This window comes from Lepisosteus oculatus, chromosome 8 (genome assembly GCF_040954835.1).
Source record: "Lepisosteus oculatus isolate fLepOcu1 chromosome 8, fLepOcu1.hap2, whole genome shotgun sequence".
Lineage (NCBI taxonomy): Eukaryota > Metazoa > Chordata > Actinopteri > Semionotiformes > Lepisosteidae > Lepisosteus > Lepisosteus oculatus.
In genome coordinates this window covers 15210880-15236572 of record NC_090703.1, presented here as the reverse complement: position 1 = coordinate 15236572, position 25693 = coordinate 15210880, and the positions used below count along the sequence as shown (strand labels likewise).

Here is a 25693-nt window from a genome sequence, read left to right as displayed (position 1 = left end):
TGGAGTCACCAAATCATTATACTGAAGTTCTGCCTCTCTGTGTCCATGGCAGATTCTGGCTGGCTGTACAGGATCTAAAGCGGCACCCCCTGCAGGACGTCCCAGCTCGGGCTCAGGAAATTTGGCAGGAGTTTCTGGCAGCTGGTGCTCCCAGTGCTATCAACCTGGACTCCCACAGTTACGAGCGTACCAGCCAAAATATCAAAGACCCCGGCAGGTACAGTTTCGAAGACGCACAGGTGAGTCACTTTCTTTTACTTGATAGGAGGAAATGCTTGTACAATAAACCTGTTGTTCCAGAGCTGTAGACTTTGCTTCGCTGATTCAACATTTTTACATTAGTGTGCAGTGAGCCTCTCGGATTGGTTGACCGTGCATTCACAGTACAGTATATGCAACATTGGGTGTTTTATTAAAGACAAAAAACAGAGTGAACAGAATATACTGTAAATCACCTTTGTGAAAAACGGTTTAATAAATTCAAATGGGCAATGACACTTCATTGTGGGTTTAATGTTTTCACACGTGTAAAGGAGCTACTATATTCCATCCACATGTTCTACATTATAACTTAGTAATGTTGAATGATGACAATTAGTGTAATTATTAATATGATTTATTTGAGTTAAAAAATATGATGTTCTGAATAAGAAGTCTTTACTTGCTGGTATATTACTACCATGAAAGATGGTATACACTGTGTGACTTATACTTTAACTTCCTTAAATTTTCTTTGTTTCAAACTTGAAATGGCTTCTGTCTTGCCAAAACTTTTGATTTCCATTTCTTCCTACGAGTTACAAATTCCTACATTCAGTGTACTCCTTCCTACTTACCCACTCTGAGGACGTTGTTTCAGTGCTCCTGAAAACTTCAGCAACGTATTACATTTTACCTGTATAATAGCAGCAAGTCCAAAACAAGTGAACATCATGTGCTAAAGCCAGACCTGTGGAGATCAAAAGAATCTGTGAGGTCAAAACTGATTTAGCTTTACAAAGAAGAAGTGGGGAAGGTCAGGTGTTGTAAAACCCCTTTCCTGTGCTTTAACTTGGACTGTTTCCCCTATGCTTTCTGTATACTGTGCTGCTGCATTAACAGTGAGTAAGGAGTAATTCTGCTGCAGAATCAACTGTCTTACTCTTTTTCAGGAGCACATCTACAAGCTGATGAAAAGTGACAGCTATGCGCGTTTCCTTCGCTCCAACACCTATCAAGATCTCCTTCTGGCAAAAAAGAAGGTGGCACCTTTATATTACTTAAATTCCCTTCACATCCTGTAGCTGTAGAAAAACTTCTGTAGGGAGTAGCAGTTGGTGCAGGCCAGCTGAGTTGCTCTAGATGTTCCAATCTTTCACTGCGGGGGCATTTAAAAATGTGTCGGCAAGACTGGCTGTTTCCTGAAAGAGACATTTTCTTCAGTCTTCAGAGCTGCACTTTGAGATCGATTTTGCAAGATGTAATTTAAAGCAAAGAGAAAGGGAATTGGTAATATTATAGCTCCCCGTGTACAGTACACTGTACACTCTGAAATCACACAATACGTGCAAAATAGAGGGAAATAAGTCAGTAAGTTTTGTTTTCCCTTGTTTTTTTCTATCTGTTCATGAAGTCATAATGGAATTTCTCAAATCTTACATTTTATCAATGCTTTGTACAAAACAATCCAGAACTAAAGCAACACAGAAATCCAAAATGTTTCTAATAATAAGGAAATGCCATTCCTCTCATACATATCCCCCAGTCATTCCTTTATAGGAAATAAGACTGTTTCATAAGCATTATAATATGAAAGGCTGTCAGCTGTACTTGCCTTACACTAAAGCTGTAAAATGTTTTTTTTTTTTTATCTCCTGCAGTGTCCCACATTATTGTTGAGTTTCTGGGGTCTTATCACAAGTTTTTATGTGTGATCCTAAATAATCAATCTCCAGCATGTTAGGTACTGTAGTTCATCAAGGGTGGTTAAAACACGTCTGGGAATGGTGAAGGCTCAAACAGTGATGGAAATGTCCAGTGGGGTATGGAGTATTAATTACACTGGTGTTCTTCAGCTCTGTTTGGATCCTGCTTCCAATTCACAACACTGCTAAAATCTTTCACTTTCTTTCTCCTGTACACACACTAAAAATGATCTGGCTGAATAAATGCCAAAAAGTAAGTGTTTTAAAATAATTTTCAGTGACACTCAGTCCTTCACTGATTGAGGAACATATGATTTCAGCACAGCTAAAAGCTCGACAATCAAAACTCCGATCAATGTGGTTCTGAATACCATGGTTAAATATGACAGGTACTGTATGTCTAAGATTCTTGCCAGGTACGTCTCCATATTTAAAAGAAAATATGAGTCTTCTCAATTATATTGTAAGTGTGGGCCGAGGGTAAAAATGTAGACAGAAAAGGAAAAACTATTAAAATATAGGTCATATACTGTAGTGTCTCCCATTTTGACAGACATTATAGTCACCAATCCACCATTATATTGGTCTGTTGCACACTGAACAACTTCATGCAAACCATTACAAATATCACACATATGATATACAGTGCGTGCAAAATATTCAGGCTGTCCCTGTGGTGTCTCATTTTGTGATCAAACCTGATCAATCTGAAGAGTTCTAAGGGTAGCATGTAATTAATATTAGACACAGGCAAAAACTAAAGACAGACTGAAATCTGTTTTTTGCATTTGTATTCAGAAAATTTTTGTCCATGCACGTTGAACAGAAATTATAGCCACCTGTATGTAAATCTCTACAAACTTTACACACTTGGTGCATTTTTGCCCATACTGTACTTCTAGGAAGGCACTCTCAAGTTTCTGAGGTATTTTGTATACACAACATTTAAAAGTTTTTCCACACATTCTCAGTATGAATCAGATCAGGATATTTGGAGGGCTGGGTCACTTCCTTAATCTTAATGCAGTCCAGTGTAACTTTGGTCTTGTGCATTGGATCATTGTTCTATTGAAAGGTACGTGGCCAAAATATTGTTGACAGATGCACATTTGAACTCTAGCTCTTTTATAGATGTTGTTGGCTTCAAATGGGCATTTCTTATTTCTTTCCTCCTTGCCCTGCTTCTCAGTTCTAAGATATGAGCAGTTTTGCGGTGGTAAAGTCTCACATTTCACTTTCCTTCACCTTCACCTTGGGTAGATAGTGCTCAAAGACATATTCATAGTCTTCAGTGTTATTCAGTATCATTTGTACCTGATCCTGATCTGTGTTTTCCAATGACATTATCCTTTGCTTTGAAAACCCCTTAGTCTTCATGGTTGAATCTTTTCTTAAGATGCACCACCCGACTAAGGAACTGCACAGGGACAGGTGTTTTTATTCTGAAATAGCTATTATTGTACACTGGCAGTGGCTACTCAACTAAGTAGCTTGTTAAGGTAAATATATTTATAGCACAGCAAGCAGTTTAATTACTTATGCAGTCACAGATTTTTAATTTATGTTTCATATTAAGTATATATTTACTTTCTGTTTTTTGTTTCAAATAGTTGAGTAGCTTGTGTAGGTACTGTAACAAATATTTAAAAAAAACAAAATTTGAAAACTGTGCAAGGGTCTGAATACATTTGCAAAGCATTGTAGTTCCCCTTGTACTGTATATCCTGTTGCTATCCATGGGAAGATCTTTAGCATGGTCCGCTTTGTACAGTATATTGCACCATGTAGCACCACGTTTGCCATATTTGCACCAATCATCTAGGTTTCATTGCACCAAGACGTGCAGTTATCACAGGTGAAGACCAACTGACATGGACTAAGTAGACTGTTTTAAAATGATCTTGCAACCTCTGAGCTTACCTATCCTTGAGAAAAATAAAAACCCAAAAAGGAGCACAAAGAACTATTTCTATAATAGTTGTCCATGACGGAAAGATTGGAATGTGAAAAAGAATCCTTTCTCGTCAATGTTGGTATTCATCACCTTTCAGGACAAGACACTTTCCCTTCCTTAAACTGACTGGAGTGCTCCATGTTCTGCTTAACGTGCTCAGCTCCACTCCCTGATTGCCATGAGCTTGCGCTCTACTGCCCAGGTCTCAGCTTGTGTGCTGTATGAGTCAGACTGCTGGCTGCTGCTCTGCTCACACTGCCCTGCACCTTTCACTGCCTGTAGCTGACCTTCCCTTTGTTGTCTCTTCCCTAATCTCCTCCCCCTAAAGCCTGAGAATGAGCAGGGACGCCGAACCTCCCTAGAGAAGTTTACACGCAGTGTGGTGAGTACCTCTCCTGCCATCTCCTTTACAGGAGACCAGAGCTCCGCTCTGCTTGTGATAGCCAGGATTGGTGGACAGACAGTAGTTTCAGTTTCTTTCCTTGTTTAATTTTACACATCAGCTTCTGATATCTTAGAATTTTAGATTTTAAAGTCAGTAAGATAAGTCAGATTTGGTTTCCAGGGGAATCATTCTCCAAGTCTTAAATACCCAGAATCAAGTTTAACGGGTGTATCCAGAGCTGCCAAGGGTTGACTATCTTTAAGAGTGAGAGTTTACAACTTTTCCAAAGTTTGGGAGGGTGCAGGTTGAAACTTTTTCTCCTTCCAAGAAGGGACTGTTAAATATGTGCATCTCATGCTTGATGCATAAGCATTTTGTTGTAATCTTTCCAGGTTACCTTTTATACTTTTCTCTCTTCATTTGAATTAAAGTGCTTTTTTATTTATATACATACATCCTGCTGACGTTCTCACTGCTTCTCCATGTTGTATGTTTGTGTTAACATGTCCTAGCAGCTTTTTGTAGGTTGCCAGTCAATTATTTTACGTAGATTAGCAAATAAATGTAGCAGAACAATTCCCTTACAATTTCTCTATGTTTCCCGTGCATTTGCAAGGTTTTTAATCAATACGCATTCACTACCCTCAGTTTCCACTGATGTGATTTCCAGAATTAATTTCTGTCTGGTTCTTTGTCCAAGCCTCTTTTGAAAAGATAAACATACAATATAATGTTGTATGCCAGAACTCACTTTAGATGTGCTTTCTTCAAAGTTTTGACTTGATAATAATTGAACAGATTGTAGTTGTCACTGTGAATTTCATGATTTACATTTTAGACTGACTAGACTAGATTTACTTGGCTCAGTTTTGTTCCTCTAGTTAATTGGTTCTTAACCTTTGCTACAGCCAGCACCCCTTGTGTCCTCAAAACATGTCCTCTTACCCATTATCAAAAATCATTGAAGTAGTAGATGTTTATTTTCAATTTTACAGTAAAATTAAATGAAAAATGCACACTTTTTTAAGTTTAACTTAAAAATACTGAGGTTTGATGAAACAGGGTATTTGTACTTACTATACTTGGCTGTGCTTAATTTATGTTTTCAATGATTAACCTTCTAAAACAATATGGCTTGTCTCACAGAAACCCAGAAAGGGGATGATTAAGTTTAAGAAGTTCTAGTTCTATTTTCAAGTCAACAGGAGCAACCTCTGCCTTTTAGTTTCTTTACTTGTTTAAGTCGTGTTTGTCTTTAGTGTGAGAGAACTTATAATTTATACTTATAATGTTATACTTAACGTATAATCATTAACATGCAATTGATTTCCTCATCAGTGAAGACGATACACAATATTCATGATGCTGTTTAATACACCAGCTATTGTAGAATGATTTCCTAAACAGAACTATTTGTTTTTAGATTCTTGAATCTCTTTTAACTTTTCCTTAACTTGTACGACATAGAAAACACTTTTTAAGCATGATTTTGTCTGGAATTTCTGGTCACTGATTTAATTTGTGATAATTCACTCCGTTTTTTCAATGATCTTCATTTTTTCAGTTTGTCCAGAAAACAACTTTCTCTCTCTGTAGGTGTTAATAAGTAGGTGATTTTCACAGCTGTAATTCCTTGCATTTGTACAGCACTTTTCATCTACCTAGAATGCCAAAACACTTTACATGCAAGTGGGACCCACTTCATCCACAACTGAAGTGCAGCACCCACCTGAAAGAGTCATAGCAGCCATTATTCTCCAATTTCCCCACCACACAGCAGATGGAGAAATTAGACATTTCTTCAGTAGTTGAATAAAGGGGAAACTTTAGGGGTGGCAGATTGTGAAGGGTTAGGATATACTTTAACTAGGACACCTGCATTAACATCCCTAGTCTTATGAACAGCATCACGGGGAACTTTAGTGCTCAAGTAGTTAGTAACTGATATTTTTAGCATCTCATCAGAAGGACAGCAGTCCAACAGCACAATTTTCTGGTTACCATACTAAGGCACTGGTTTGTAAATTCTAGTCAAGAGGGAAGAGTGTCACCTACTGTCTCACCCACACCACTTACAGAAGAAATATGGTTTTCCTCAGAGGTCTCCTACACCAGACATTAGCTTGACTTCTGAGATCTGGCGAGATCAGACAACAGAGTTGTAAAATTGCTGTCTACCAACCCAGTCTAGTCTCATCTTTTCAGTTTTCTCTTAAAAGTAGAATCTAATTTTCTGAGTTACACTTTTGTCTTATATGCCACATAGCAGTATGACATCCATTCTGCAGTGCTCTTTGTAGCTATATTTTCTGAACTAGTATCTTGAAATTTTGAAAATTTGTTTAATAGGTTCTCTACTCATGCTTGCTTTTCTCAATTTATCAAGTCGCAAAATATTGTAGCATGAGGATATTTTTAGATAAATTCCAAAACACCTGTGTGCATAGAACGTCCTTCAGTACCCTTAACTATTTACCATGGGGTTAGCCAGCATGAGCTGTGATCAGGTTTAACTTCTTAGATTCTGGAAGAATTCTGTGCTTAAAACTATAGACACCCCATGATAGGGCTGCACCCTGAGGTTACCCAGGAAACAAGCAGTTCTGACCCCTCATCTTTCAGCCCTGGAGTCAGCCACTGTAGCCTCAAGCTGTCACCCTTCCAGATGTCTTGTGGGGGAAATGGAGACCCCTACGATATTTTTGAGTCAGACTTTAATGTTCTGTTACCCCTTCTGTTCCAAAGCATTTAGCCCCCCTAAGTTTTAGTTACTTGCAAGGTGATTGGAAAATAGAGGCAGTCTCACTACCTATCTCCCAGCTTACCAACTTTGATGTGCTTATTACCATCTGCAGAGGTTAACCAAGGATCAGTTAATGGCACTTACAAGCTGTAACAAGTATCATCATCTCCTTTCCTTTCTTTGGCATCCAAGTTTTTTAGTTTTCTGTCCTGATGTTGACTTTTTTTCTTGCTCTGGATATTTCTTTCCCACCCCAATTCTTCTGATTATCTCTCACTCCTCCTTTACTGATTTCAGCTGTGAAAGCCAAATGCTTTTTACCACCACGGCTTTGATTTGGTACATTTGGAATTTTAATAACTGCCATACGGAGGATACCTTAGAACTAAAACTCAGAGTAGCGTAAGTGATCAGATATGCAGTTATCATTTGCATTCCCTTATTTAAATTTCACTTTCTTTTTTAGAAAACAGTCTATATCCCACAGAAACTTTCTGACGGTTTCGCTGCAATTGGAGGATAAAGGCTCCCTCTTTCTGGTTCCAGGGCAAATCACTGACAGGGAAGCGTCTGACAGGCCTCATGCAGTCTTCCTGACAGAGTGGGGAGTCCAGTTGCTGAGGAGATGCAGTCCTGCGAGGGGGGGGCATCAGCAAGCTGGGTAGGAGGGATGTGGGGGGACAGAGGGCAAACGGAGAGCTGACCACTGAGATGAACCAAATCCCTTCAACCCTCTTCACCCTCATTGCTCAGTCACCGTGCAGCTCCAAGCTCGCTCCACAGGTGGTAGGGCAGCGAGCAATAATAAGTTGCCAATAAAATGTAACAAAACGGGATAATTTTGTGTTTATGTAATTTATTTAATAATATGCTGCCTGTTTTTTATACAAATGAAACTAAGATCAACCTTTGTTTCTCAGTTATTACACATAATAAGCTGATAAAAAGTAATCTACAGAAATATTTTTTAGTTACAGATCAATTTATTACAACTTGTCAGATTTTTATCCTGCCTTTGTGTAAAACATACAATTATTCCTCAGCATGCTGTCATGGCTGTCAACGATAGCTGATTAAGGTATTCAAGAAGAAATGTTTGCTCCCTTCGCTACATTCCAAGGACAGCATCCTGGAAGGGCTTTAGAAAAAGTGGTCTACAAGTACATTAGTATAATTTGAATTCTCAAAAGCTTAGTATTACACAAAATCCCCATTTCATTACAAAAAGAAAGATAATGTAAAGATATTAATGCTTGTATCATGTAAACATCAAGCCAATGGTAGGATTTACTCCCTGTAAAACAAGTACTGTTGTCTTATAAAGAACAACAACTAACATGCTTAATAATGCTTCTTATAACATTAGCTGTACTACTGCTCAATAATACAACAAATGAGTGTTTCACAGGTAACACTTTAGGAGTTGCAAATTCCACTTCGTAAATGCATAACAATCAAGCTATTAACACTAAATTGTGCATTTCTTAGGGCTACTAGAAGTGACATTTGTTTATGACTATGTGATTAATCATCACTAGGGGACAGTACCTACCATGTTCTCTAAATGGATTTATAGATTCTAAAGTAGTTTCCAATTTACAAAATTACTTAATTGTACTAGATTCCATTTTTCTTTCTATGGCTCTAAAACATGGATGCCAGCGACACAATACATTGCAGGAAATTCATTTTTGTTTTTTGCAAATATAATTTTTGGTTATGTATCTTAACCAATACTAATGTTCTTGCTTACTGAAAGCTTTAACAGACAGCATCATTCAAAATCTACTCAGTGATGTTATCAGTGAGGTGCTTTCTCAGTTTGCCAACAGTTCATATCTTCACAAAAAATAGTATAGGCTCTGCTATTTCAATGACTTAAGCTTATTTCAACACACCTAGAATAATAGTTACTGAGGAATTCCAAAGCTTTATTCATCAGAATCCATCCTGTAATGCAGCATGAAGTAAAAGGATTTTGTTCCTTATTACATATTGCTTTGTTTAATGTATTTTATACAAAGTGACTTCAAGGTTTTTATAGTTATAACCATCATATATGCTCTTAAATGTAATAAGTACACAATATTTGCAGACACACAAGTTATAATACATTCAATCTGGTGTCCAATGAGATTGCTCCTAAGAAGATCATTTTTGACTGAGAAAATTTCTCCATGTGGAGAAATGTCCTCTTCAGAAATTACGGCTCAGTAACAAAATCTCAATATTTTAAAATGTCTTTGAAGTAAACCTGGAGATTTTGTATTTGTGTGATGACCAAGACTGAAGTGAATTTAGTTGCAAGTAATATTACTGTTTCAATGTGCAGTTCCATGATTTCTATTGTGCTCACATTTTTTTAATTATTTCATTCTGAGAAGTTATTTAATGCCAAAGCTGGAAAGTATTTTTATCATCTAACAAGCTGATATTTGCAATGACCCATTAGATTAATTGTGAAAATGTCCGCCTCCTTATGCTGTTATGGCTGTTAAAACAAGGTTTTGCTTATGGTTATATTGAATGTCAAAACATTATTAGCTTTTAATTTATTAGTTAAAATAGGGCAAACATATTTTAGTGTTGTTTTCGTAATTGTGTAAAAAGTAAATAAAGTATATCTAGTTGCACTCACAATTATTGGCACCCTATGTCTGAAATAAATGCTGTTCACTAATTGATAAAGTGCAATAAATACACTTTTAAACTATACCTCTTCTAGTAAATGGAAGCCAAATTTGTCATTAACAAACTTATGATACACAGTGCCAGTGCTTATGTCTGCAACTACAAAGTATTCAGTGAAAGCTGACTCAAGTGTGTCTCTGTATGGGATCATAGAAAAAGAACAGGGTTCTATAGATTAATTGACTGCACCTTTGTACTGAAGGAACTACAGTGATTGGGCTGCTTGCACTAAGTGCCTGATGCTGATCTTGTCAACCATAGTCTTCCTCTTTGTGTTTCTTACAGTTAAAATCAGAACTACTCTGTCAGTGAACTGAAATTTGTCATTTTTCATTGTATTACTGAAATTTGTAATTTAGATCAAAAGATAAATATGAAGGAAATGTACAAAATGTCAGCTCTAACTCCTAGATATTTTTGTGAAAGTATGTGAAACCATGTTAGAATATTTTTTTTTGGTCTTCAATTACCCTCAATTTCAGGTCATCCTAAGTACTGGGACAAATTAGCTTTAAGTAAATGAAACTAATGTAAAGTTAGTATTTGTATACATAACACTTACATTAAATAACTATTTCAAGTCTTCAACCCATCAACATAACCATGTTCCCTTGTGATGCTATTCCATTCCACTTTCAGTTGTTTGTGGGGATTTGAGTTTCTTCTTCAGCAGGTACATACTCAATTCAAATCAGGAGATTCACTTGACCAGTTCAAAAGTTTCTACTTCTTCCTGATGAACTCCTTAGTTAGGTGTGTAGTATGTTTTGGGTCATTGTCTTGCTTGTAGGCTTAGTTACCAACCAATTTTGAAGGCATTTTTTGAACATGGACAGACAAGGTGTTTTCTGTACATTTCACAATACATTCTGCTCCTGCCATCATTAGTTACATCACCAATAAAGAACAGCGAGCAGTAAAGAGTAGTTGCTTGCCCTCCACCATGCTGCACAGATGAAGGGGTGTGCTTAGAAGCATTTGTAGTTGCTTTGTTTCTCCTCATTTTGCCTTTCTGTCACTTTGATAAAGGTTTATCTTTGTCTCCTCTGTCCGGAATACTTTGTTCTAGAACCGTTGTGTTTTTTCTTTGTACTTCTTTGTAAATTCTATTCTGGCCTTTTTTTATGTGCTGATGAAAGGTTTGCATCTTTGCAGTGTAGTCCTTGTAATTTTTCTGTCAAAGTCATCTACACACAGTGAATTGAAATACTTTCACCCTTGCACTCTGGAGACTTTTCTTTAGTTGTTGTATGAGGCTTTTACTTTACGGCCCTAATGTTTTTTCTGTCATCATACCCGTCTTCCTGGTATGTCCTGCTCATTGCCAAATGTTTACTCCTCCAATGGTGTCTTTTCTTTACAAGACATTCTATACTGTTGAATTTGTGATGCCCAATCTCTCTGCAGTCGTTCTAATTGGATTTTGTCCTCTCATCTTCACAATTGCTTTTTTTCTGTCCTAGACAGCTCTCTAGTCTCCATCTCATTGTATGCCTTCTAATTTAAATTTCAAATTACTCCAAATCAAAGGCTCAAACCAATGCTATACATTCACAGTTTATTATGTTTTTACAATTAATGCAACATGGAAGGCTTGAACAATTATAAGCATCTGTCAACCATTTGTCCCAATATTTGTTCTTTTTTATAATGGGTGGATTGAACACAAAAAATGTCATTATTCTAATATGGCTAAACATCCTTTAAAACAAAAGCTGAAACTCTATACTTTTGCCTTCTGTTAATTTTTTTGTCTTTTATTTAAAATGTGCCAAAAATGACAAATTTCACTTCATTGTCCCAATACTTATGCTTTTCACTGTAAATATCATAAAACACACTACACAAAAACCTGTTGTGCTGAAATGTCTTTTCACGGAGTAGTTTGGCTTGCTCAGATGTTAAATCCATTCAGGAATGGGTAACCAACATACAGCATGAGGTATTTCTCATGGCAAGCACATTTTAAGAATTATTACTTGTCACAAAATCAAAAGTGCCAATCTTTCCTCTGTAAACACACAAATCAGCCAGTGATACTAGGAATCAAAGAGATTAAAGAAATCTGTGAAGTGTAGAATTGCACGTGTTGCTGGACTCTTGGAAGAATACAATTTTTTGGATTTCTTTATCGATTTAGAACTCATTGCCTTACTTCGTGTTTCATTATTATTTTTCAATTCTTGAACAAGTAGATGATCGCTCATAGAAGAACATTGCTACTTGGTGGGTTTTTTAATGTTCTGTTACAGGGGAAAATCTGTCTTCTAAAGCAAGGGGGATATTCAGTTATTGTCTGTGTTATGATAGGAAATATGTCTCCATTAAGTATTTTTACTTTTTATATAATTGTACTCATTATACTGATTACACAGGTTTTTCAAAACCTTACATTTCATTTGATTATGTAAGTAACTGACTAAATAAAGCTGCTTTTCTTACAAATAATGATGTATAATCTCTTCATGTGATGTAAATCTGCATTCTAATTTTATTTAATCTGCTCTTTAAAGTCTTTGAATTATCTTTATAGTGCACTGATTAGACATAACACTGTAAAATGTACACCGTAGATTAGAAAAAAATGTTGCAAACTGTGATCCCCAGTTCTTTTTCTTCAAAAAGGGTATCCTAGTTTGGTGAAACCCACATTTGGACCACTCTTACATGCACAATGAATAACCATTAAGTGACATATGAACAACCATCGCTCTCCCATAGATTAAGAGCTGGTGATCTTATTACTGTAGTTATAGCTCCTCATGCTCTTCCTTTAGAAGTAAGCCTTAACTTATATTGTATGTTTTATAATTGAATAGAGCATGTTTGCATATCTCCTTTTAAATCTGCTTGTGATTGATGAAGATATCCTTTCCTCGACAACTATTATACAATAATAGAATAGCATTTTAACTTTTTAACATACAAGAGTATGATGAACAAGCAAGAAATACACTGTATATCTGTAAAAATGCCAAAGAATTCTGTAAATATTCAGCATGTAAAAATACTGTACACAGTATATGATTTTGAGAGATTTTGAATGGGAAAGTGAAATGGATGCCATATGAACTGCAATATGGAAACAGACACGTTCACGTTCATCTTTTCACTCATTGCAGGAATGACAAAATCATACTGACTTTATACCAATCTGTTTTTTAGTTCTCTTATTATATGACAAATTAGATAACTTCTGTAACTTTTGCCCAATGCTGTATTGCGTCACTGGTTGTGCATTTCACAAGTCAGAATATTTTCACTATTTACAAATGGTGCATTAAAGAACACCTTGTCCATTGTGTCACAAACAAGTGCAGGCAGTGTTTGGCTTTCTCTGTCATGTTCTTTTCTCTTCATGAAACCACTGAGACTAAAATTCTGTGGCACATAAAATACATAGTTGCTTTTCCCAGAGCATACTCTTGTCTGTCAATGGAGATGTAAACAGTACAGCATGTTCAAGATTCAGTATGATCACTATACTGGTTCACAATCACAGTTGTCTTGTGTTTGTTTGATTTTGCAACAATAAAATAGAATGTAAACAAAACTCCTTTGATTTTCAAGCCAAAGTGATACACATTGGGGTTTGAACTGACTGCCAAGAGAGGCCTGTGCACTCAGTGGGAAATGCAAATGCGGAAGGCAGAACAATTACACTGTACAGCGGATGTTATGCTGTATTTGTAAGTAATAATAGCTGGTGACTGAATGTTAACTTAATCATTCAAGTCAATGTTAACTTCATCATGTAAATTACTGGCAGAGTTTGCCGTTGATACTGTGGGAAATGTCCCGAATAATTACATTTGCCAAAACTGACCACTCAGTAATTTATCTGATTATCAGATCTGCTTCATAGGAAAATAAAAAAATGCTCTATCTTTTCAGGATTAAGAAAGAAAACTAAGCCACGAATCTTTCTAAAGTATAATTGGCAACATTTGCTCCTTGGATAGGCAGCTGATAAACAGATTCTTCAGAGGACAGGCTTTATAATTCCATTTAAAAAAACATATTAAAGCTTACCAAAATCATTTGGGTCTGAAAGTCAAAGGTATATACAGCTTTGTTTTAATCTAATTGTTACATCTTTGTTATGCTGATTGACAAAGGAATGTAATGGGCATGATGGGTTCAGCAAACTGAAACACTTTTGTGCAAGATGATCTTATGGAGAAGAACATGCATAATTTTGCCAAAGACAATGAGGAGCACTAAAACGTCTCGACACATTAACACAGTCCAATACATTGACTTCTTTTCTGTAGTTCTTTGAATAAATGCAAATGGGTCTTGAGTGAATACAGAGCTTTCTCAAAAAGGACAATGCAAATATTTGTCACTGAACTGAAGAGGATACATTTCTTTGTCAAAAAAAGTGTCAGTTTGAGACCCCTTTTACAATGACTGATCTGGGCCTCACAACGTTTTGGTTCATGGGATGTCAAGCTGCTTCATAACTGAGTGACTCAGAGGCACCATTCAGCTGCTGTTAGTGACTGAAATAAGTGGTCACAGCACCATTTCAGAGAGGAAAAAGTGGCTTTCTATGACTGCTAAATAGCTGCTTTTTTTTCAAGTGAGAAATTAAAGAAAACATTTGGGTTCCAACCTCTCTTACCCAAGACAGTTCGGGAGAAACACTGAAAGGTATGGAACTTCCCTTTTCAATAACTAATAATGGTGAACATCTGTGGAAAGAAAGTGAGAAAAATAATTCTGAAGCGTTAACACTGCCAGAGACTGGACCTACAGTAGTGTTATTGAAAGCAGATCTAATGTGTTGTTTATTTTTTAAATTGCCTTTTTATTGTAACAATGTACAGTACATATCCAACATATTATTACCATTAAAATAGTATTTGTAGTTAATTGATAATATTCTACATTTATTCATAACACTATCTGTTACAACTTATTCTGATTAATATATACTGTGTATCTTATAATAGGTGGTGAGTCTTCAAAGCACATATATTGATATGGGCACAGAACTATGCATGTAACATATGAACAGAGTTCCACTCTTGACTAAAAAGACAACTAAATATTAGTGGACTGAAAGACCCAAGAGCCTGATATATTGTAGCTACCAAATAAACTTTTGAACTTCTGTCTCACTTGCCTATACTTGTACTTCATTCTTATACTTTATTTAGATTCGATCTTTACTAACGTTTGTTTGAAATGTGTTTAAAATTAAGTACTCTTTCCTTGACCAATAAAATAATAAACACTGATATTTACAATTTTTCCACAAAAGGCACCTTGTGGAAACTGGTGTTAAGGTATGTACATTAAAACAGAATAAGCTTCCTTTTTGCAGTTGTTTAATGCTCTGTAGTTCACAAATGTATCCCCATAGATATTAATCACAAGGAATTAGATCATATGACAGAGAGCAAAGTCCATCACTAGATATTAGAAGATGTTTAAAAGAACTGCTGTGTCAAGTGTTACATGCAGAGTAATTTTATTTTGTAATTCCATCACAACTTTAAAGTCTGAATTAAAGCTTCTTTGCACAATTCCTACTACCACTTTTCACAATGAACACATTTTATATTCAGATTGTGTAATACGGTACCTATCTAAATAATACTTGTAGGGGGTTCTTCTGAAATACCTTCTTCTGAAAATCTAGGCATTTTTGGACTGATGGATTATAATGGTCACAAGAATAAGAAATCATACTGGAATACAGGCATAAGCATTGTGTGCCCTAACATTGTTTTTTCAGTAGTTCTTAAGGTTTATATAAATATAAAAGTACAGGAAAATTTGTTCTTAGGAAATCTTTTCTTCATGAAAATGATCTTCCAGTTTTTGTACTGTAGTCCCTTTCAGCAAATTAAGGCTTGCAGCAGGTTTTGAAATGCCAGAGCCAGCGTCAAGCAAGTGGAAACCCATGTGACATCCGATAACTACCAGAGGTGATTTTTTAATTGAAATTATATTGCTTTTTCTGCAGTGTGAAAGCTTAAAGTGGCACTGGCTTGGTAATAATGGGCAAAAGTTATCTTTGCCTGGCAACTTACTCATTTGTTTGACAAGCATTTACGAAATAGTAAGACCCAAGAAAACATTTGAGTTGTGCGGCATTACTGAACCTAGGGCTCATATTAACTCACAAACACTTGGTGCTAGCTAATTAGGCATGCCGGACATGCAAAAATTGGCTTACGTTTTGTTTGATGATAATATCCATATCCTGAAGTAGCACATATTTCATAAAGAAATTAATCAGATCTCGTTTTTTTAAACAGGTACTTTAGGTGTCTTAAAAATATGAAAGAAAAATGTTTTTTTTCTTTGTACTTTTCAGTGTGGAATTAATCTCTACATCTTTCTTTCCCATGTCACCTCCAGTTAATCCCTAGGTTACATTTTCAATCAGTGCTTCTGTTGTTATGTACAGGATTTCAAAATCCTTTAAAAAAGCAAGGTGGAGCGTATTATGAGCTGAGAATATTAAGAAGCCTCAGCCCTCTGTAACTGTGCTCCCTAAAGCTTGAAATACTCTCATGTAAAGATCGAGTATTTCCTAAGAGACAACTGGAAAGAGGGTGGCTAAATGGATGAAACCTTGAGTTATGAGGACATTGTTTTCCATTTAAGGCAGTGTCGCCGGGATAAAAAGGGCATGTTAGGTCACCTTACAGCAGAACAGTGCTTCTCAGCATTGGCCCTGAGGAGGGAACACCGTCTCTTCTGTTTTATTAACCAGTCAGATTTTAATTGTAGACAAATTTGTATCAAATTTCTATTTCAGTTGTGTTTTTACATTTTCTTTCAAGTCATAAAAAGTTGTTTGGGTTTTTTAATTGATTTCACCCTGTGCCTTAACTCTCCATATTCTAGTGTGTTACCTGAAAGGTAACCAACTGGTCTAAAAGCAGAAGGAAAATCATTCATTGTGAATGTTTAAGACATTATCATTCTCACCTGTATTTATTCATCATTAATGCTTCATAGGTGCTTTTTAGTCAGAAATAAAAATAAATTAGAGGAAGAGTTGCATAAAGTTCTTTACACTAAAGTTCATGGACGTAATGTGCTTAAACTAGATAATATACTTTGAAAATAAGGCTAATCCAACTACCACATGATTGTACTGTCATCTAGTGGAGATTTGAGGCACTACTTTTAAATTTGAAAAGCTTGCATTTTCTTCAAGTACTAAAAGGCAGACCTAGGTTTTAGGAGAATTGTATGTAAGGCCCAGCATTTTTAATATAAAACACATGTATAACATGTCTATATTACATATGTATATTCTACCTATTAAGTATATTCAGAAACACTTGGATTTAGTAGAAAGGTTGCACAACACCAATCATGATATTGTTGGTGTCCTTCTGCTCTAGATACCCCATAAGGCTGTTTCTTGAAGGAATAATGTTCATCAGAATGAATTCTATTCACCTAGCCTCTTGTCTCCAGTTATGAATCCTTTTTAAAGTTTCCTTTGGGTTTGGATTGTTGTTGGATGTAATACTAATGACCTCTATCCCAATTAAATACTATTTGCAGCATTGGAAATTTGTCAGAATTTTACATCTTAAATTCCAGTACTTGTACTGTGAGAGATACAAGTACACAAAAATGTGTTTCAGTTACACTTTTATTTTATATTGGAGATTTAAGCAAATGGAATAACATTAGGGATTTATACAAAGACTACAGTTTACTAAGCATCTTCTAAGCAATAAACATTACTTTATCACACTCTAGGGGAAAAACACTGGGTGCTGTATTTACCACTTTTTCAATTTGCGCTGTCGGAGACATGCCTCTGTTTGCGTCTTGTTTGTAATGCAATAAAAATAAATACACAGTACCAAAATCAAAACTGAATCTCCATCAGTATTGTGACTGGTTAAAGTCACTGTTTTATTATGTAATGTTGGTAAATCTCAGGCAGTTTAAGAGGCACTCAAAACCACTGGCATTAAATGCTGTTGACAGAAAGTTTAAACAACATTAATGTAATTATGCATAGTAAAAAAAGTAATTTTGCTACATACAAAATAGTTCAAACATCTTGTATTAATGTTTTAAGGTCTTAAAAGAGCAGAATTATGTCAATCTCAACATCTGTCTTAGCATCTATTTTTATTAAACAAATTGTGATATGAAATTGTTTGCACTTATCTCAATGATCATCTCAATGATTATGAGGGATTCTCCACCAGGATTTTGTTCTGGCAAATTCTGTTCACATAACTCTGAATAGACTCAGTGGTTTGATAGTAAAAGAGCCACTCTACGCATGTGCATTCTGCATGAATTTTGTGAATTAAAATTACAATTACCATTTCTAACTGTAAGGGAGCAGAGAGAGGAATGCTCTTGAACATTTGTTTTCTAGTCATAGATAAAAGTTGTTCATTATGTAACATATTTGTTAAATCTGGAAAATGGTTTCTTTTTATACTCCATAATCTAGCAAAAGAATACATGCACTGTACTTGAATAAAGAAGTGCTTAAGAAAGCAGGCTAATGTTGGAAACCTTGTCGCTGCATGCAAGTGTTGTTTGTAGGCATTGCTAGACTTTCTATATGAGAGTGACACAGTGGCCAAATGTTCATAGTACACTGGGGTTGTGACATTGCTACTGCAATCAGAGGTCATGACAGGGTTACATGATAATCTGGTATCAGCAAAAGTCTCAGTTGTAACAGACCTGCAGGACAGTAGAACCTAGTCTCACAAACCATGCAGAAATGTTAAACTCTGAGTAACATTTCTTACAAACATACAGTATGACATGAATTTACTGTTGCATTCAATCCTTCACAAAGTTTAATGACATTGCGATAGAAATGAAAGAGGCTGTAAGAAATTCAACAATTCAGCCCTGCATACTTATCACATGAAAAGGTATCTGACTAGGACAAAGTTCAGCAAAATAAAGGGAGGCCTAACATTACAGATTGTTAGAAGGCAGCTTGGTATTGTATGTCTTCAGAGTAAACACAAATCTGTACTTTAGAATATTAGCTATACAACTTCATGATTGTCAGGATATGACAATACAATTCCAAAAATAAGATACATTTTCCGGAGACAATGTATATTTCTTAGAACTAATTATAGATTATTTATGTTAAAGCATACTTCTGAAATAAAAGCAGACCCACTGACACCAGCCATTTCTTTAACCAAAACCAAGTTAATTGTATTTTGGGATGGTAGTTGTGGACATCCAGTATTAATGTGAGCAATTTTCACCAGACCTCAGATTTGATATTTAACTCAATATTTAAGTGAATAATACTGTTTTCTAATTTTTTTAAATTCATTTGACTATATTTCCACCTATATCTTTTTAACATGTCTCATGAAGTCCATTGTAAGTTTCCTAATGTTTAACTGAAAAAATCAATCTATTGAAGCTCCAGATGCCTGTATAATTTATAAATCCCTAATAATGATTGCTTTCAATGAGGACTGGGTGTAAACCAATACAAAGTTATTTCACACATTTTTCAAATATAGTTAAAGCTGGAGAGTCAACTAGCAGGATTTTAGCTAATACAATATACTACAAACATGGGTAAATAATGTGATTATAAATAATGGCTAATACAGTAAAATGGTACCATAACTAAATAACACTACAGTATAAAAGCCTAAAATGGTCATCGTCTGAAGTTACAAATATTCCATCTGTCATATTTATATACATATTGTATATTTGATCTATTTTTTCTATAATCTACTGTATGTCACTTAAACTGCTGTATAAAAGCCTAAGACAGTTTGCATTCTTTTAGGTTTTTCATAAGACAATTTTATAATAATCTCCCATTTACACTTTAATTTTGAGCAATCAGCTCTTTTTGAGCTAATACTTGATCTCGCTAAATGCTAAATCTGTATATTTTAATACAGAAAGCAGACTTTTACCTTTATGTGTCAAAGAATAAATAAGGATAATGGCAAGGAGCACAAGGATAGATTATAGCAACACCACAAATTGATTGCTCAGGTATAGTCCATCTTGAGTTGTTGTGATTACATTTTTGAAGATTCTGCTTTGTGATTAAAGATGGTTAAATTAAAAGTTTGTTTTCTTTCATTGTGGGGAAGACAAGAGTAAATTGTTTCAAGGCTAATAACCTGCAAATTATAACTCCTAAGAAGCCTAAGACTTTTGCACAGGAGTATATTTCCATGAATGTTTAAATTGATTTCCCAAGTCAGGACATGGGAAATATGTCTGATGTACATGTTCTCAATCATCTCAGCATCTCTTGGCTCTTTAAAGGAGAACTGCAGTCCCAATTTCTCAGACCTCAGTTTTTAAATCTTGGTAAAATTAATTCCTTGGCGTTATAGTCACAAAATTACAAATTTCAAATGAAGCACAAAATTGTGAACTTTATGAAAGTACTGTAAGTCACCATGCTGTCTCAAACTCACAATCAAGTTCCCACAAATTTGAAATGTAGTTAGCATTATTTGTTGGCAAAACTGCCTTGAAATCGAGAGCAATATTTCTACTAGATTAAAATAGGTGTGTTCACAAGCCTTCTTGTTTACAATGTCATAGGGCTGCACATTTCACCAGAAGATTTCTTGTCTTGTTCTGAATTGCAGAATATGGCGCTGCACACCATTGGAAAGTATGTCTATTTTTGTTCTGTAAATCGGAGGTTTTACAAGTTACTGTGTACATTTGACTTTTATTGCAGTTTGAAATGCACTCATCAATGCTAATTCTTTCTGTCCCTGAAATATGAAAACAGGGTTGCAGCTCCCCCTTAAAAAATCATAAATTATTGCATTGCCTGGAACTGATAGAGAAGTGGTAGGCTTTTTCAGTTGCTAAAGAAAACATACCATCATGTGTGTTTTGATACTGATTGTACAAAAAACAGTCCAGAGTGTCTAACTTTATTAAGAAGTACAGGCCTGTATATTAATTTCATGCAGTAAATAAGCCTGTTAAAGCACTGAAACGCAAACATAAGGTTTAGAAACTCTAAGCAAGTATGCACATAAAAAGCTTATATTCCAGTCCAAACACATTGTAGTAAATAAAATAAAAAGATTTTCACTAACAAGCTTTTCTTCCATTAACAACGAGATAATCTGTTATTGAAGTCAGAGAATTAGCACCACATTTTTACGGAGGTACTGCAAAGCAGCATCCTCACAATAAAAGACAAGACAAAGTTACATTTAAGGGTGGATATTCATCCAGAAGCTTGAACTCTAGCAAGCTGATAATTCCATTTAACTTCTACACAGCTCAAATTTTATTCTACATTCTGATTCATTTAAAATGTTATCAACTTGAGTGGTTCCAGTGACACTTTTCTATTTTGTTTGATAGTTCAATCGGGATGTGTTTGGGGAAACCTAATCAGGTTCTTAATATATTCCTTAAACAGCTTAGAACTTTTTGACACTGCATAAGGCAGCGTTCTGATTCGGCATTCCATTCCCTCCCATCTTATTTTCACACCACTGCACAGACACGGACATATTTAGAATTTTGTACAAGACAGAGCACGCTGACATTTTTGGAAGGAGAAAAAATAGATGTTAGTGGAAGGTATCAAAAACAGCCTTAGTGTAGCTATAGTAATAGTTTTGTTTTAATAGGAATAGGAATTGTATGGTCTCAACTTCTTGGAAGGCTTGAATGATGTGCTTTATAGTGTTAAATCTAGATTAAAGTACTGTATAACACTTACTGCAATAAAATGCACAGAACCTGTTAAGATGCATGTCAGAGAATCCTAACTTTCAAGTTGTGTTTGGTTTCTGTGGCTTATTATCATACCAGGCTCGCAGAAAATGCTGTTTGTAATAGTCATTGTAGTGGCAGTGGCAGTATTAGAACAGTCAGAAGGAGAGTAAGGAGCTTGTACAACTGCCTTGTGCCAAAGAAGAGTTTGGCCACAGAATATTTAAGTCTGTGTCAGATTTCATTCATTTCTCTGGAAAGATGTTTTAGATGTGCCTGAATAACTGTGAAAAAGGTGTAACTGATCTCGACACTGCAAAATAATTCAGTTTTTTTTCAGCAGAGATCAACTTTTTTCTGTTTTCATATGAGTAGTGTGGTCTCTAAAGCTTTGTGATCTTTAATGATCAATGATTTTTGTACAGTGGGCTTTTGTTTTATAATTTTCCAAATAACAAGCACTTTCCTGAGAGGTTATTACTTAGAGGCCTGAAATCATACAGCCTGTAAAAAGCAGCCTATGGAGACCAAGAACACTTACAATATATGAGTTCAGAATAGCACTTCACTGTACAGTATGCAGCAGGGGTGTTGAATGTATGCGAGGGGTGAGAACAGAATTAATGAAATGTTTGAGGGTTTGTTTTTTTGGCACGGGAGCTGTACAGTATATCACTTCAGAACTTATTCAATTAATCAATACTTCTATAACCCACATACTCTTTTTAACTAAATGGGTTTTCTAAGGAAAAGTTAAAAAATGATAAGTAGAAAAATACTTGGTTAGAGATTTTGTAACATACTCATGACAATCAGACCCAAACATTTGGAAGAAATATGATCCATTTTAAAATATGTATATTTTGGTGGATTTTTACAACTTTTGTTTACCAGTAATGCATGCCTTCATTTAAACTACTGTTTTCATTTCCTGGACTCTTGTAGATATTTGATATATTGTACAAATAACTAAAAGTGTTATTTAGAGATTGCTTAAACAGCACATACTATGATTCGTCTAGAAAGAGTACATCTGCGCTACATTAACAGACAAGTAGACTAAAAGCAATGCAGGTTGTTTAAGATGCACTTGTCTACATGTTGTGTTGCAGTTGTGACATATTAGATAATGCTTAAGAAGTCTGATATTTTTTGATTAACATACTTTTCACTCTTTTCTAATCTTTCTTTGAAAGTGTGTTAAACTCAGAAATGAGGTAGAGCATTCATCATTAACAATGTAATGAATATCATGTTCAAAAGGCATCTTGTATTTATGAGCATTTATCATTTTATAATGTTTAAATTGTTATTTTATATGGTATGTATCTCCATTTTATAACTGACTGTATCTTCTTAAAAAATTATTTATTTGAATGAATGCATCTATTGGTGCAGTAATTCTAAACCAATTCTTAGTTTATGTTCTAAAAAACAAAACTTGAATACAAAGCGGACAGCTTGCTATTTTGGTTATGAAAGACACTGATTAACTAAACTTATTAAAATCAAATCTAAGTTGAGTTCCTTTTTATTTTTCCCATTGTACTTTATTGTATTTGCTTTTGCTGCTGTCACATAAACAGATAAGGATTTCAGACCATGTCCATCTGTCACTAAAGTCTCTTGGCAATTTATACTAAGTGAATAGTGTCGAGGTATGGTGTATGAGACACAACTCTGTACAGGCAACCTAATTTTGAAGTGCACATAACATATTCTGAAGAATGAATAGTAAATACTAAACCAATAGTATCAGATTAGTCCAGAAAATGAAGGTGCAGTTCAAAATGGGATTTGTTTTTAGAATCAAAAAGGAGCAGAGAATTAGAATAACAGGTACAGGAAGAAATAATGCAGTGGATTGGGGTGGGCCCTGTTAGAGTCTTTAGTAAGACAGCAGCAGTTTCAGAGAGATGTGAAGCGTCCCTGTGTTTTGTACAGAGACGAGCACCATTGCAGAATGTCTCTGCATTAGGAATGTAGTTGTGATAGGTCTCTTCCCTGGGCCCATGGCACATGAGGTCAGCTCTGTGTCTACAGCTGCTCACTGTAGGCGGAGGCTTTGTCCTTAAGGAGGTCCAAACACAAAAGGCAGCTCCAGCTCCCTATAGGAAAAAAGAAGATGACCCTGAGGCAATGAGTACAAATCCTAAAACAAGAAGATCTTCTTTCCCTGAGGTGATACCATGATAAATCAGGAAATGCTATCTTTTTAAGGGCTCACTTCATATCTGCATTGGTATATTTCCATGAAATGCTGTGTGACTAAAATCTACAGAAAATATTTGGATAGTGAGAGGGCCATACATGTAAAACTTCCATCATAAATTATGTCAGGTGTGATTGTGTGGTTGAGCATCTCAGCTATATAGGCTAGCTGAGAAGACAAATTTTTCCATCATTAAGATCTACTCCTGTAGGCACCTCACTTAGTTCCACCTCATTTAACCTAGTCTGCCATCTTGCATTCAGTTACCCACAAATTAATCAATTCATTATAACTACACTGCACATTTATTTACACTTTGTTGAACATATCTGGGTAGAATGTGTCACCTCCACCCTTGAAAAATAAGCATATTTAGTTGCGCCAGAAATACCTTCTGGAGGCTGAGTCATTGGGGGCTTCAAGCAATACATGTGGTATCCACGGTCGCAGTCATCACAGAATAAAAGCTGGTCCTAAAGCAGAAGATACATCATCCATTACTTTCCTGCCACACTGAAGCCTGTGAATGAACGGGTTTGTGCTGCTAACTTTCATAAGAGTGTCTTGCCAGACCATTGCAGATGGGCAAGACTTTTTGGAAAACCCAAAATGTTGTGAAAACAGACAGAATCACTCAAACTATAGTCTGTCTCAAAAGACTGAATGTCAGAATGCCCAGTATTCTTCAGATCAAATCAGAGCAATTCACAAGCATGTTTCTTACATCCAGAGCCCATTTTATATTATACATACTGTACCGAACATTGTGATAATACAGAGGCAGACAATACTATGTTTTCATGGATTTTTATAAATTTGATCTTAATGTACCATTATTTTACACTTTTCCCTTTCCAACTCATGAAACATATAGTTCTTTAGAAATGCAGAACTGCTGTTAAACCTGGAAACCTAAAGCTCTTATATTTATATAGAATCACATGTCACAATACAGTATTTTGCATGCACCTAAAAGCATCTGTACAGCCTTACATCATTCTCAGACGTGCCGCAAAGGCTGCAGGACTTGCACTCAATGCACTGCCACTGGTAGGTGTGTACAGCCTGCATCATGTTGTCAGTAAATTGCAGACAGGTGGGGTGGCCTGCAGGGATAGAAAATGATAAGCAAATAGAAAAGAGACACCATTTCTGCCAGAGCATCTGCTGCAGCACTATTGCTCAGAATGTGAGTCAGAAATGTTTCAGCTGGAGATATCAGTCAGCTGCAATTACTGGGTAATGCAGGGTTTTATGATGGACTGGACTGTATCACCCTTACTACAAGTGGTGGAAAATGTTCCCTCAATGCAACGTGTCAGTTTTCTTTTTATTGGTCAGACACACTCTCAAAATCTTAAGAGTGGCTTTTCCCCTCAATCAAGTCACTTAAAGAAACCTGGATTTAAATAGTTTACTATTTACTGTATTTGCTGTCATCATTTCATAGACCATTCAGTGCCTACTGGATAGATTAACCGCTGTGTATGTATTGAGTTCGTTTAAAGTCTTAATCTGGGGGTGCAAGATACCATTTTAGGGGGTTTAGAAGGTAAATAATCGAAAAACACACATTTCAAGCACAGGGACATACTGTACTGTAAGTACACCTACTTCTCTCACCAAACCTTGGTATTTTAATGTAATGCAAGTGTATCATTTTTGTGTATTCTAAATTGTACTGCAAAATAAAAAAAATATTTAAATCTATCTCTTTCATTCTACAGTTCTGATATATCAGTCATGGGGTGCAAAGAACAGATTTTGAGAACTAAAGGGGTGCAGTAAAAGTTAAGAACCCACTGGTATAAAGCATTAATATCTGTGGGTGATTAATATCCCCTAATATATTACTAATAATACTAGCAAACGGTATTTATTGATTATTGGCCAAGGTTTTGTATACAAGTATCAATGTACTATCAAAACATGATATAGTGAACAAATGCAACATGTAACACTTTTCACTGGGACCTGAAAACTGCTTTTTTCCCCTTCATGCTGTGATAAATACAGATTTTACACAATAATACACAATCGTTTTTACTGTATTGTAAAAACTGACCTTTAATAATGTTACAAAGAAACAAGTAAT

The 25693-nt window shown here is 35.5% G+C and overlaps 2 protein-coding genes across 4 annotated transcripts in view; one reads left to right on the top strand and one right to left on the bottom strand.

Annotated features, from left to right (window-relative positions):
• rgs6 (regulator of G protein signaling 6) overlaps nucleotides 1–14803 on the top strand; it is a 137994-nt gene extending 123191 nt beyond the window's left edge. The window contains exons 15-18 of one of the 2 annotated variants that reach the window (XM_015350748.2): nucleotides 53–239; nucleotides 1152–1241; nucleotides 4187–4240; nucleotides 7533–14803. In XM_015350748.2, coding sequence (XP_015206234.1) covers nucleotides 53–239; nucleotides 1152–1241; nucleotides 4187–4240; nucleotides 7533–7583 — 382 coding nt within the window. In that variant the 3' untranslated portion in view covers nucleotides 7584–14803. The remainder of the gene's footprint in view (nucleotides 1–52; nucleotides 240–1151; nucleotides 1242–4186; nucleotides 4241–7532) is intronic. The other variant, XM_006632434.3, reaches the window with a different exon arrangement.
• A 2486-nt stretch (nucleotides 14804–17289) lies between these two features.
• The window catches only part of dpf3 (double PHD fingers 3), a 76163-nt gene continuing 67759 nt past the window's right edge, over nucleotides 17290–25693 (bottom strand). For both annotated transcript variants that reach the window (XM_006632504.3, XM_015350747.2), the window contains exons 9-11: nucleotides 24592–24704; nucleotides 23990–24071; nucleotides 17290–23494 (exon numbers count right to left, since the gene is read on the bottom strand). In XM_006632504.3, the coding sequence (XP_006632567.2) occupies nucleotides 23424–23494; nucleotides 23990–24071; nucleotides 24592–24704 (266 nt within the window). In that variant the 3' untranslated portion in view covers nucleotides 17290–23423. The remainder of the gene's footprint in view (nucleotides 23495–23989; nucleotides 24072–24591; nucleotides 24705–25693) is intronic.